Source organism: Protopterus annectens, chromosome 11.part0 (genome assembly GCF_019279795.1).
Source record: "Protopterus annectens isolate FY-2018-M chromosome 11.part0, PAN1.0, whole genome shotgun sequence".
In the NCBI taxonomy this organism is placed as follows: Eukaryota; Metazoa; Chordata; order Ceratodontiformes; family Protopteridae; genus Protopterus; species Protopterus annectens.
The window spans coordinates 455,658,779-455,672,817 of NC_056745.1; the positions used below are offsets into that span (position 1 = coordinate 455,658,779).

General features: G+C 42.0%; 1 protein-coding gene across 3 annotated transcripts in view; it reads left to right on the forward strand.

The window, feature by feature from the left end:
* The window catches only part of PPP1R12A (protein phosphatase 1 regulatory subunit 12A), a 2,492,399-nt gene that overhangs the window by 1,365,341 nt on the left and 1,113,019 nt on the right, over positions 1 to 14,039 (forward strand). For 2 of the 3 annotated variants that reach the window (XM_044087956.1, XM_044087958.1), the window contains exons 13-14: positions 3,264 to 3,404; positions 3,861 to 4,034. In XM_044087956.1, the coding sequence (XP_043943891.1) occupies positions 3,264 to 3,404; positions 3,861 to 4,034 (315 nt within the window). The remainder of the gene's footprint in view (positions 1 to 3,263; positions 3,405 to 3,860; positions 4,035 to 14,039) is intronic. The other variant, XM_044087957.1, reaches the window with a different exon arrangement.

Sequence of the window (14,039 nt, forward strand, 5' to 3'; positions counted from 1 at the left end):
GTCCTGCCCAAATAAAAAAAAAACAAAACAAATGGGCATATTATTTTCTTTCTTTCTTTCTTTTTTGCCTCGCACAGTTGTCACATCATATGTTTCAGCTTGCTTCACTTAAAAATCCACAGATAGCCCTTACAGGCATTGCCTATCTATAGTATCTGGCAGAATAGACAAAATGACACCTATATTAATGTATTTTTGTCTTGCATTAACAGCAATCATTGCATATTGCATTACAATTTACTACTCCCAAATCTGCATTAGTCCTATTGTGCCAGAATTATAAAAAAAAAAAAAAAAAAAAATTCCCCAATCTCTCTCTCACTCACACACACACACACACACACACACACACACACGCCTGCAGTACAACAGTATGTGGCAAAATAAAATGAATCACTGCAACTCCTGTCTTGTTACAGCTGTGTACAGTTCACCTAAGGAAGTTAATCCTTGCCTTCCCACCCCTTCCAGTAGTTTCACAACCTGTATTTACCAGTGATCGAGCCATAAAGCTGCAATATATGCAAAATAATCATGTTGTATTTTAAAATTTACAGTATACAAAACAAATGGCATAAAAAAAATTGTCATTTTAAAAATAAATATTTGTTTGATTGAGGACTATTTCTAGTACAGAAAAGAAGCACCTGTGACATCTTGGTGGGTGGTAGGGGTAAGCTGTTGCAGAACACTGCAAATTTTCCGTGCAGTTATTGTTGAAAAGAAATCTAAGGCCAATTACAGTGTGGCGAGTAACACATTTTTTTTCTTTTAGTACAGAGGGCATTTCACGCACTTACTCTCCTGTTTCTTCTGTTTTTTTTCCCCCTCCAAAGTTAAACAAAAGCCTACTGTAGTTGCTGGTAAACCACTTTTCTCTTACAGTAAATCCATTTTTTAATGAAGCTGTGAGTGTGCACTTTTTAGTAGTTTCATGAGATGAGTAGCACTTGCTGTCATTGGCTGTAGCATGCCCTTTGACTGAATGCCTAAAAAAGCATTAAAGATACAGTTATCCCTAATAAAGGAAAAAATTGTATTTTAAATGCACAGTTCAGTATTTTGTGCAGACAGCTTATTTGATGTGAGAATTCGATATTTTATGCAAAAGTTGGAGATGTTTAGAAGTATGACCAGAATTTTGAGAGATATGGTGTCAGTTTTTCTTGATTTGGCTGCAGCTTTAACATTAAGTTGCAGCCACATGAAGAGTAAATACTTGGCATTTGCTGTAATGCCAAATGTGGCACAATTCAAAGACGTGGTTGGCTGCTAATATTGTTAATGGGGGAGCTTTAGCTCCTCTACCACCCCCGGTAAATCCGCCACTGACCAACACACACACTCTTAACCCTACTTTACCTATTCCATACGTACCCCCCACGCAACCACCCACCTCTTAACTGCTGCCAGAAGACCGCTCGCTCTGTCTTCTCACTCTCACACATATATGCAGTCTCTTCTGCTTTCAAACACACATTCACTCACACAAGATTGTTCTCAGTCTCGATCACACACATGCATGCACACACACACACACACCGTCTCCTGTGCTTTCATACATGCATTCACTCACACAAGATCGTTCTTACTCTCTCGATCTCTCACAGTCTGTTCTGCTTTTATGCACGCATTCACTTACACATGCAGACAAAAACATAAACAGATATTCACTAATTCACACTTTTTTTCTGTTTTTTAATTTTTACACTCACTAAACAGCTGCTTAGCAAGTGTAAAATAGTAATGTGATCGATCTCACTCTCTTACAGCTGTAGACTGCACAGGGCAAGGGCTATGACACACACAGTTTTAATACAACTTATTCATTCTTGCATTCAAAAGCAATGAATGAAGGAATGAAGAAATTGCACACTTCCTTGCAGTTTTCGCCAGGTTTTTTAATAATTAGGATTCCGCTAACTGCATGTAACGATCAGCATGATCAGTCACTTGAGTCAACAATGATTCACACTATAAACATGTCAAGGGCAGCAAAATAATTGGGATTTTTAGGGGCCACTTTGGAATTTGTGGCACCCTATTATGTCACACCCAAAAACAGGGAGTACTGAGGAATTCAGTACAGTTGAGATTCATGGTCAGCATCGAATAGAGAACCCATAGAGAGATGCATATTTATGGCCGTCTCAGTAATATCTCAGCCTCAAACTAAAATATTTACCCTTCTATAACCAGTCTCAATAAAACATGCCATTTTCTGTCTTCCAAAAAGTAGACTGGCTCCCAATCCAACAAAGAGCAAATCTGCTTGTTGATACTGTTATTCAAGCTCCTAAACCAACACTCCTGCTACTTGGTGAGAAAATTTGCATTCTGAGTTTTTTTCACACAGCTGTACTTTATTTAGGCCTTATGTCACTCTCATAGCTTTCAAGAGTGCTATCCAATTCATCTGCCATGGGGGGGGGGGGGGGGGGGTGCAGAAACTTGAGGGATAGAGAGCCCTTCACATCATGGATGTGCAACATCAATCCCAGTTTTTCATGAAATGTTTACATGAAGTTTGGAAAGTGTAATAGATGCTTATCTCCTTTGTTTCATCGGCAAACCCTTTCCAACTGGATTGTTAAATGCATTTTCTGTTGCCACAAAATAACTTGCTGTGCCCATTGTAAAATGTCTCCTGTGGATGTTTGTGTTTCGATGTTATTTTCACATCTTTACCAAGCATTATTGCTTGGGCCGTGATTCCATAACTCTGCTGTCCTTTGACACTTTCCTTTTACCCTGTGGTCTTGCATTAGCTGTTTTATATTTTTTGTACATCTTGGGTTTTGTCTCTTGTCTGGTCAGGATAAAGCAGACTAACATCTGTGGGTTCTGTTCAAGCAGCTTTATTTACAGACACATCAAGATTGAGGCTTAATAACTTTAACTTGGGTAAACTTATAAACTGTCTAGCTATCACAGTCATGCATGTTCACACTGTAGCTGTACTTACAAAATGGCACTGAAGCTATCATGTGCTTGCTATTTATAAGCATGTGGTGGGTTCTTGGAAATGCTTCTTAAAGGTGCAACACACACTATTGTATATATTCCTGAACATTATAACTGCAGAGAAAGCTGAAAATATTAAGAGCCTGTCTGAATTGTGTATCTATGGAGTATGGCTGTCACAGTTAACTCAGTTGCATATTGCATTCTGTGGGTTGCATTATACATGCATTTGAATGCACAACTTTTTATTGCATGATATCTCATTTATTTTTTTATTTCCTTTGTGTGTCTCTTGGAAGAAGACGAGATGATATGTTTACTCCTAGTATAACAAGCTCAACAGTTACCTCATCGCCTAGTGTTCAAAGGGGTTTACCTTCTAATTCAAGCACTGTTGTCAAGCCTTCATCTGTATTTACACCATCAAGCCTACAGAACAGGTATAATTCATGGTGTTACTGAATGTATTATGCTTATGTATTCGCATGTATTTTATGTAGAAATTCAAGGGGTATTGATTTTTCTATGTACTAAGGGGTATGTGTTATTGCGTGTGTACTTTGTGAGAACAGCAAATGTTTTATCAGTTTTATTTGGTGTTACTAATGTGATTACTGTATTTGACTTAAACTATACCTGCAGAAATAATTTGTGTGCCATTTAACATACAAGACACCTTCATTATCATTAGTTTTATTTAAACTGATGTACTGATTTTGTGCTTTATTTGGAGTGCCTTTTTTGAGTGTCAAAACCTGTGGATATACAGTTAAATCAGTGCAGTTAGGTAGCCCTAGTTTAGTAATGGTGTTTAATGAGAAGATTTTGCCATTTAGTTGTGATTTCTATTTGTTTTTGCTTTTTACACATGCGTGACCCCATTAATTGTGCTGCAGTACATCAAATCGTTTCTGGGCTGAAGATACTACTGGCAAAGAGAAAGACATGATCCCTACAGCAGTGGCAATCCCTGTCACACCTGTTGTCAATGCTGCATCTACCACCACAGCCGTGACTGTCACATCTGTAACTGGCACTGCTCCTACAGCTGACATGAGGGAGAGACGAAGGTGTGTAATTTACCAAGTTTGTAATATTTATAACATTTTGCACAGCCTTTGAGATAGGGTGCAAGTGTTTTTTATGCTTAATTCCAAAACTCTGTGCGCTATTAACAGTACATCTGTCTGAGTTGTTGGTCTTTCCATCCATTCCACAGATGTACTACCACATATATTATAAGGAATCTGTATTAGTTTGTTTATATCACTGCTTTTAGTTTGACTGATTTATTGCTGATCCACGGTAGGAACAGATCAATTGTATGCATTTACCTTTCTTCATTCTGGTAACAGTGCTGAATGTATTGTGGCCCATTGAGAAGCTTCTTTCTTTTTTTTTTTTTTTTCCACAGCTTTGGATTGTGTCTGAAAGTGAATTATGACATGGTCACTTCAGGCATTTCATAAGAACATCACTGTACTAAGCTGTAACACACCTTTGACTTAACATTTTTTTTTTACCTTCTAGAAGAATACATGCTTTATGAGGAGAGGAAGATTTCACCAGTCACTAATCTTCTTGCTTTCTGTTTTGTAATTCAAAGATTTATTTTTTTAAATCACTCTCTGTTGCCTACTGCTTTTGGACCATCAGCCACATCCCAGTCAATTGACCCATTTATTCTCCGTCACTTGGGAGATCGTAGATGGGGAGGGACCATCATGTAGACAACAACTGAGGGTAGTTCAGTGTATTTCTTGCTGACCGTGCATTTCTTCAGCAACTGCACAGCTTGTACAGCTGTAGTGAGGGCATGCAATGGGCTGTCCACCCTGGTCGTCTTTCATTAACCCTTGAGATGTTGCCAATAAAGTAGTCCCACAACCTCTTCAAAAATGTGAAAATGTTTCCCTAGTCTCCACAAGAGAACTTGCACTTCCTTATGTGATTCTTGAGCGCCTGCACCCCCCCCCCCAAACTGGGAGAGGCATTCAGGTCATGCTCCTTCAATCCTCTACTTGCTTGTCTTGTACTGTGCCAGGGTCACTAACCTGGACCCCTTTCACCTGAGTCAGAGTAAGTGTTTCATTCCTTTTCGCCATGGAGCCAGGCATTTCAAATTTACTTTTAATGTTGGGGATTTCGTGAAGTGATTGAGACGGTAACAATTTTTCTCCAGCGCTGCCTCACTCCAGAGTTTTTAAATGCAATAATGAAGTTCCAGAGTAACTGATGAAAGCTAAAACAAGTGTAAGGAGAAACAAAGGAATATATGTCAACTACAAGGAAGAAAGCAGCAAGGAAAGTGGACAAAGTTTATAAGCAACAAAACATTATGCAGTAGCTGAACCACATGGCAGACTATTGCCTGTAGCAAACTGCCAAGAAGTTTGGTACCCTGATAGCTACAAGGGAGGAAGAGGATAACTTGAATGTAATTCACAAAGAAATCTGTAAAATAAATAAGAAATTAGAGGACAAAACAAACCCTTACAGTAAAAAAAAACTAAACAAAAATTGAATCTGTGTTAATGCATTCTGTCATAATGCAGGAACTTTCATTTGGTAGTGAACAGACTTGGAAAGTTACCAGGAAGAAGTTTTGAATGGCTAATAAATTTAACTAGAACACATAATGAAAACATTAGATTCATAAGAGTCTTCGGGAAAGGTGTAGGTACAGGCAGTCCCTGGGTTAAGGATGAGATCTGTTTTTTAGTCTGTCCTTAGTCAAATTTGCATGCAAGTCGAAACACGTATATGTGGTTCTTATTAAATGTCACTTAGTTAAATGTTTGCCTCAGTGTAGTATTTATTTTACTTTTCTTTGCATAGAACACACTTTAAAAACACTTCCAAATAAAAAAGTCATAATGTATACTATAGTAAAATAATAATGCTGTAAGTACAGAGTAATAACACTAAAGTAACTATGTTCACACTCTACAGTACTGTAAAAAAATATTAAAGAAACGGTTCTTTAAACAGTTCAAATGGAAAAAAAAGGAGGAGGATAACAATTACTGTAAAGGTTAACAATTTTTTGTGAGTTAACATTATGATAACTGTATTAATTGGATGATGCAAAAAATGATGGACTTGTTGGAGAGCATGGGCCTGGTGGTGCAGAGTCAGGTTTTGATTCTGTTGCTGGACAGAGTGTTTACTACTGGAGTCAGTTTCTTGAAGTAGGCATCAAGGGAGATTTGTACAGAGCTTTTCTTTTTCTCGTCATAAATGGCCTTATAGCAGCTGAGGCCCTCAGTAACGGTACGGTAAACTTGGTTGAACCTCTTTGTATTAGGATCTTGCTCTTGTAACTTTGCCATTCCTGCTTCAGTGAGACGAAAGGCTTCAGCAAACTCTTTTGATGAAAACTTTTTTTAATTTTCAAGTTCCTTGTTTTCTTCCTCAAATGCTGTCGTCTGCTGCTCCATTTCATTGAGTTCTTCATTGGTCAGTTCTTTGCCATTGGAGTCAGGTAACTGTATAACATCCATATCAGTGATCAACCACAGCTTGCCTGGCTTCAGCAATGTCATCTGTAGAAGCCTGTAAAGCAGGAGCAAATTGTGGGCACAATTTATTCCACATTCCTTTCATATTTGACTGCTTTACTTCATCCCAAGAATTGGCTAACTCCCTACTGCTTGTGAGAAGGTTTGCCCTAAATAATAGGCCTTAACTGAGGCTATTACTTCCTACTTCATTGGCTTGAAGTAGCAATGTGGTGTTGAAGAGTAGAAATGCAACCTTTACATTGGATTGTAAGTCATCTAAACTGTTTGGATGTCCAGGTGCATTGACAAGTAGACTGAGAATTCTACTTGGCAATGCAAAGTAGAATGAGAATTTTGAAAGGTATGTATTTGGCTAAGCAGTACCTTTGAACAGCAGAAACAAAATGGTTCAAGAAGGGACTGCAGTTGTAACCCAAGCCTTTGCATTTGCCTTCCAAATAACAGGAAGAGATGTCTTAATGACATGCTGTAGTGCTCTCATATTTAAGGAGCAATACACAAGCAAGGTCTTCAACTGAAAGTCACCACATTTCCGACAGATTCAGTTCCAACTTTAACCCCCAACCCCACCAGTGCCCTATCACAATGCCAGAAGAAAGCCTGGTACCCACCATTTCTGCGGCACAGGTAAAAGCTGCATTGTCCAAAGCCAAGAATACAACGTCCATGGGACCTGATAATATCCTTGGCTGCATCCTACATGAGCTACAAAACGAACTGGCACCATATTTGTTTGCCCTGTTCAGTCACAGCCTTATCTCAGGCTATGTCCCTAACAAATGACCCACTGCTACAGTCATCCTACTCCATAAGGGGGAAGCAACTACAGGCCCTGTGAACTATCTCCCTATTAGCCTGACGAGTCTGGTATGCAAAGCTATAGAGCGCATCGTCATGGACCTGCTTAAAGATATAGGCAATCTCCAAACTCTTGACCCCACACAGTTTGGCTTTGTCAAGGGGAGATCCTGCCTGCTGAACCTGGTTGACTACTTCGAGGCAATCATCAAGGCTGTGTGCTGAGGGTAAGGCAGTGCATACAGCCTACCTCGACCTGGCCAAAGCCTTTGATACCATTCCTCACTCGGGTATCATTGGTAAACTCACCAAACTAGACATCAATCCTTACATCACTAGGTGGGTTGCAAATTGGCTCACAGACAGGACCCACAGAGTGAAAGTTGCGGATTCCAAGTCAGACTGTCAATCAGTCACAAGTGGTGTCCCATAGGGCTCGGTCCTGGGCCCCCTCCTGTTTGGCATCTACTTCTCAGAAGTCCAGGCCAACACAGAAGGATTCTGGCTGACCACGTTCACTGATGACTGCAAGCTAGGAGTCGTCATCAACTCCCCAAGTGATGCAGACGTCCTACAAAAGGGCCTCTCTGAGACCATTGACTGGTGTTGGAACCATGGCCTGAAGCTTAATGCCAAAAAGTGCGTCGTCATCCCCTTTGGAAAAAAAACTCTGTTCCCACGAATTACCACATTGATGGGAGCCCACTGAACACTGAGGGGGCTGTAAGAGATCTGGATACTCAGGTCGACAGCCACCTCACCTTCAACCACCACATTGCCACTGTGGTCAGAAAGTCCTTCTACGTGGCACATGTTATAACCAAAGGATGTTCTTCATGTTTCACTGTTGCAGCCATCACATTTGGGTTATCTGCTTGCAGTAGCCCTCAGTCGGCCTGATTAACTAAGTTTTGGGTCCTGTGTCGGTTGCTGTCCCTTCTTCCGTGACATCGTGTCATCAGGGGTATGAAACATGCAGCCAACGTCATTACATCAGTCTTTCTTGCCGTGCAGTGCCCGAAGCCGAAGCAGTATGCAAGTGCCAGTCGGCCAACTCCTGAAATTTTCGTTTTCGAGTTTCAGAACCGAAGTCTTCAACTAAAAGCGAAGTACCCCATTGGGGAATCTTTTTTTTGCTCTAAACCGATGCCAGTAAAAGTAAATAATTGCATTACTTGTGGAAAGCAAATACCTCATAAAGATTTTCATTCGTACTGTATTCCTTACCTAGGCCCTGACCACGACGTACCTCGCTGTCAGTTTTGTGCCTTATTTAAACCACAAACTATCAGTCGTCTGTATATTTTCGCTTCTAAATTTTTTGGTACTCAGTTCGATTATCCTGATATGTCTTCGGTAAGCTATCCGACTACCGACATTACGAAAAAACGCAAAGACAAAGACAGGCCGCCTAGGTCCAAAGCTGCTGACGACGCTTCTCCCAAGCCAGTCACCAGTTCGCCGGTACTCAGTGAGGTGCTTTCGCAGCCCCTGATACCCACTACTTCAGATTCGCAGGCCTCTACTGAGACCCATTCAGATTCTGGTATGCTGCGAGATGCTTCAACTGTGGAACCTGCGGATGTCTCTATCTTGGATGGGTCTGGAGCCGCTGTGCAAGCACCGGCTTCTGAGGGTCTATTCAGGCCTACTGACTTGCATATTAAACAAACGCCATCTTCTTCTTCAAGGCCTAAAACTCGAACCAAGCCTAGAAAACTGACGCCTAGACCACATGGTCAGGCCTATGTGCCTAAAAAAAAAGTAAGAATGGCTGAAGACCTTATTACTTTAATCAGGAGAAGCCAGCCTTCCCCCCTCTAAGAGACCTAGGACTGAGTTTGCTTATGATACTTCTGACCAGAATTCCGAATTTTCTGTTTCCTCTGATGAACAGGATTTACCCTTATCTGCCTATGAGGATTTTGATGCTGAGGACTCTATTCCCTCTGCTCCCCCCCCCCCCCCCCCAAGAGGATTTTTCTTTTGGTGAAACCTTGCATACTCTCAGGGAGCATTTTCGTTGGGAAAGTCAGGATTTCTCTGATTCTAAAAAGAGGCTTAGGGACTTCTTACTCCTGCCCCAGCACAGGCCTTTAGCCATACCTCCTGTGCTAGATATTGTTGATGATGCCTTTGCGGAACCTAGCTTGGCCCCTGACTCTCTACCTCCTGCTCCCAGAAAACCTGATACATATTACAGGGTCCCTGACTCTCACAAGTTCCTTTTTAAAAATCCTACTGCAGATCCTGAGACCATTTCACAGGACCCAAGGGCATTAAAGCTACTACTGCCAAAAATCCTACCCCCTCTGGTAGAGACTCCAGGGTGCTGGATATTTGGGCTAAGAAGGTATACACTTCTGCAACTTTAGCCATTAGGGCCTTAAACTGCCAGTTTTATATGTTAAAGTATCAGCAGCATATTATTGGATTACTTAAACAGAAAATGATGTTGATTCCTGATTGTGCTGAAAATAAGGATTTACAGGATTTAATGCATTCTGCTGAACAGGTTGGAAAACATACTTTGCAATGTGGTTTTGGTTCACTAGAGGCATCTTGCAGGGCTGCTGTAACTGGGTCTGTACTTAGAAAGCATGCTTGGCTTAAGGAGCAATCCTTGCCAGATCATGTTAAAGCGAAGTTACTGGATGGTCCCTTAAACCAGGACCGCCTGTTTGGCAACAAGGCAGAAGAAGTTCTTAAAAAGATGGAGGAAAAAGCTAAATGTATGCAAACTGTTAAAGATTTTTTACAAGTACAACCTCCAAGATTTAGTAGGCATTGGCCTTCCAAGAATTGGTCCTTTCCTGCCTCTTCCAGTCCTCAGTCCAAACCCAGATCCAGCAGATATCCCAGGCTTCAGTCCCAGGGTACGCACAGGACTAAGCAGTGGGGGGCCTCCACTTCCAAATCTGGGAGTAATAAAACTCCCCCCTATGGTAAACTTTCTCAATGACTTCTTTTTAAAACTTCCAAGCACTTCTCAACGGACTGCCCCTTTGGGAGGAAACATTGCTCTTCATTTAAAGAACTGGGAACTCATTACCCAGGACAAAATGGGTTTTAAATATAGTGTCCCAGGGATACCGATTTCACTTCCACACGTTACCAACACCAAGCGGGTGGCCATATCTACCCCCAAATCAGTGGGCATAGGCCCAAAAGCAAGTACTTTCTCTCTCAAGCATGGGGGCTATTCAAATGGTACCAAAGATAAAAAGGGACAAGGTTTCTACTTGAGACTTATCTTGGTACCCAGAAAAGACAATTCATGATGTCCTGTCCTGGACCTGTCTACTCTAAACTCCTTTTTGGTGATTCCAAGATTCAAGATGCTGACTCTTCACCAGTTGCTTCCTATGCTAGGCAAAGATGCCTGGTTGGCAACACTAGATCTAAAGGAAACATACCTGCACATCCCTATCAGGGACTCTTGCAGAAGATACCTACGCTTCAAAGCAGGCTACATGCACTATCAGTTCTCTGCACTACCCTTTGGCTTATGTACTGCGCCCAGGGTATTCACAAAGTGCCTAGCTCTAGTCATTGCATTTTGCAGGCAAAGAAATATTCAGATATACCCATACCTGGACGATTGTTTAATTCAGGCAGAAAGCCAGGACATACTTTTGAATCTGGCCTTTGTACAAAGGGTGCTAACTTGTCTGGGGTACACCATAAATGAAAAAAAATCTCACCTGGTACCCTTTAAACAAATTATATTCCTGGGAGCAAGCTTGAATACAACTTCCCAGATGACTTTTCTCAGAGAAACAAATTCATTGACAACCTACTTCAAACAAGTGGCCACAAAAACAATGCTTATCTGCAAGGCAAATACTACAAGCCTTGGGGTTCATGGCCTCCTGCATTCTTCTAATTCCATATGCAAGACTGCATATGAGGAAACTACAGTGGTATCTAAAAAGCCTATGGTGTCAACATTCTCAGGATCTAGAAGCAACGATTCCTATCATACCTTGCCTACGCCTAGAGTTCCTTTGGTGGGCAGAGGCCTGCCACTATAACAAGGGACTACCATTCACACTACCCCCTGCCATGCCTAACAGACGCATCAGACTATGCATGGGGGGCTCACCTGGCAGGGAAGTGCATTCAGGGCAAATGGAACCCAAGTCAAATGCACCTGCATATCAATCAAAAAGAAATGTTAGCTGTACAGAATGCTCTGACAGCCTTCAAGGACCACATTCTTCCAGAACAATTAATGGTAAAACGGACAACACCACTGTTATGTGGTACATAAACAAGCAGGGGGGTACACATTCTTACCCCCTCTGCAGACTAGCCATGGCATTGTGGAACACAGCCCTGAGCTGCCAAGTGCACCTACAAGCTCAATTCCTGCCAGGAAAACTAAATACACTGGCAGACTAATTAAGCAGAAACCTCATGGACCCACACGAGTGGAAACTGGAACCAAGGATTTTCAACATGTTGACAAGCAAATGGGGGAGTCCAGATATAGACCTGTTTGCCTCCACCTAGAACTATCAATTGGACAAATTTTGCACAAGGAGTCCCCACAAACAAGCTTGGAAAGTGGATGATCTGTCCTTCAGCTGGAAAAAACTATCATTTTATGCCTTTCCTCCTCTGCCTCTGCTCTCCACAGTACTACTAAAGATCAAACAAGACAAACCAAGGACAGTTTTGATTGCACCAGACTGGCCATGTCAGCACTGGTGTACCCCCTCTTGCGCATTGTGTCACTGTTGGCCTCATGGCACCTGCCTCTGACTTCTACCCTATTGTCTCAGCAGGATAACCAGATTCTGCACCCTCAGCTTCAAACACTGAACCTAGCAGCCTGGCTAATTACCTAATCTCTCCTTTACCATCCCTCAGTAAACAAGTGATGGATATCATTTTAGAGGCAAGGAGGCCTACTACTAGAAAATCTTATGCTGAAAAATGAAAAAGATTCTGTGCCTGGAAGCAATCTCAAGGGATGAGCACAGCACGGCCCGGCCCAATTTACCTCAGATTTTACAATACTTAACTGAGATGTTTGACAAGGGCCTGTCTTCCTCCTCCATCAAAATTCATGCCTCAGCCATTTCAGCTCATTATAACACAGAACCTCCCCTCTTCTCTCATCCACTGCTCAAGCAGTTCCTCAGAGGGGCCAAAACTTTACGACCACCCAGGAGAGCTCCATCTCCAGCCTGAGACCTTAACTTTGTATTGAAGAAACTCACTCTTCCTCCTTTTGAGCCAGCTGCTACTGCAGACTTAAAATTTCTTTCTTGGAAAACAGCTTTCCTTTTAGCAATCACTTCAGCAAGAAGGGTGTCTGAACTTCAGGCCCTCATGGCAGTGATGTCCTTCATCATCTTCCATGCGGACAGGGTGTCCCTCAGGACCAATCCCTCCTTTATGCCCAAGGTGGTATCCAGTGTTGCTCTTAATCAGTCCATTCATTTGCCAACCTTCTTTCCTAATCCACAGAACAAAGGGGAATGGATTCTGCACTCCTTAGATGTGCACAGACAACTCAGATCCTACTTGGACAGGACTAAACCTCAAAGAAAATCTGAACAACTGCTGGTGGCATTTGCTGCAGGGGCAGAGGGGAAGGCTATTTAAAAGCAAACCATTTCCAAACGGATAGGCCATTGCATTAATTTCTGTTACAAACACCATGGAAAACCTATCCCCCAGGGATCAGACCCCACTCAACCATGGCTGCATCTACCTCTACAGCCTTTCTCAGAGGCGTCCCTACCAGGGACATCCTTGAAGCTGCTACCTGGAGTTCTGTACATACTTTCGCCAAGCATTACCATCTGCCACTTTTCTCTAAATCCAGAGCTGGCTTTGCCACTGCAGTCTTGTAGGGCCTTATAGCTGGTCCTAATCCTATGTAAATTCCTCCTCCCATTCTTAGCTTTGGGAATCTACCCAAATATGATGACTGCAGCAGTGAAACACGAAAAACATAGTACAGTTGTGTACACTTACCATAAATGTAGATGTTCGAGTGTATTCACTGTTGCACACCTGGTTACCCTCCCTCCAGCCCCCTTACTTTTTTTGGTTATACCTCTCCTCTCCTTTGCTATGCTGAAAAGCTTTTTGGTGTATTTGCTTTTTTGTTGGAGGTATAACATTGTATATTTTTAGATTTAATTGCTTCCCATTAGGTGTGCACCTGACGTCTGGGGCAAGAAAAACTGATGTAATGACATCGGCTGCATGTTTTATACCCCTGACGTCAAGGAAGAAGGGACAGCAACCGACGCAGGACCCAAGTCTTTGTTAATCAGGCAGACTGAGGGTTACTGCAAGCAGTTAACCCAAATGTGATGACTGCAACAGTGAGTACACTCTAACATCTACATTTATGGTAAGTGTACACAACTGTACTTTTCGCATCCAGGACGAAAGAGGTCATCCTTCCCCACTCATCCCTCTTTAGACCAATCATCGAATATAGCACCCTGTTTGGCATGTACCTGACCAGACACCTATAACAGCTGCAGAGTCCACAAAAGTACCTCACAAAAAGGATCCTAGGCCTTAAACACATGTCCTACACAGGCAGACTCGAGAAACTTCAGCTGTTCTCAGTCGCTTATCATCTTCTTAGAGGTGATCTCTGCTTGACTTACAAAGCCATATCTGAGCCAGCCCTGCTTGAAATGCTACAATTAAAGAAATCCCAGTCCCTCCCCCCCATGCCACACTCTCCAGAGATCACAACCTCATTACCACAATTAACAG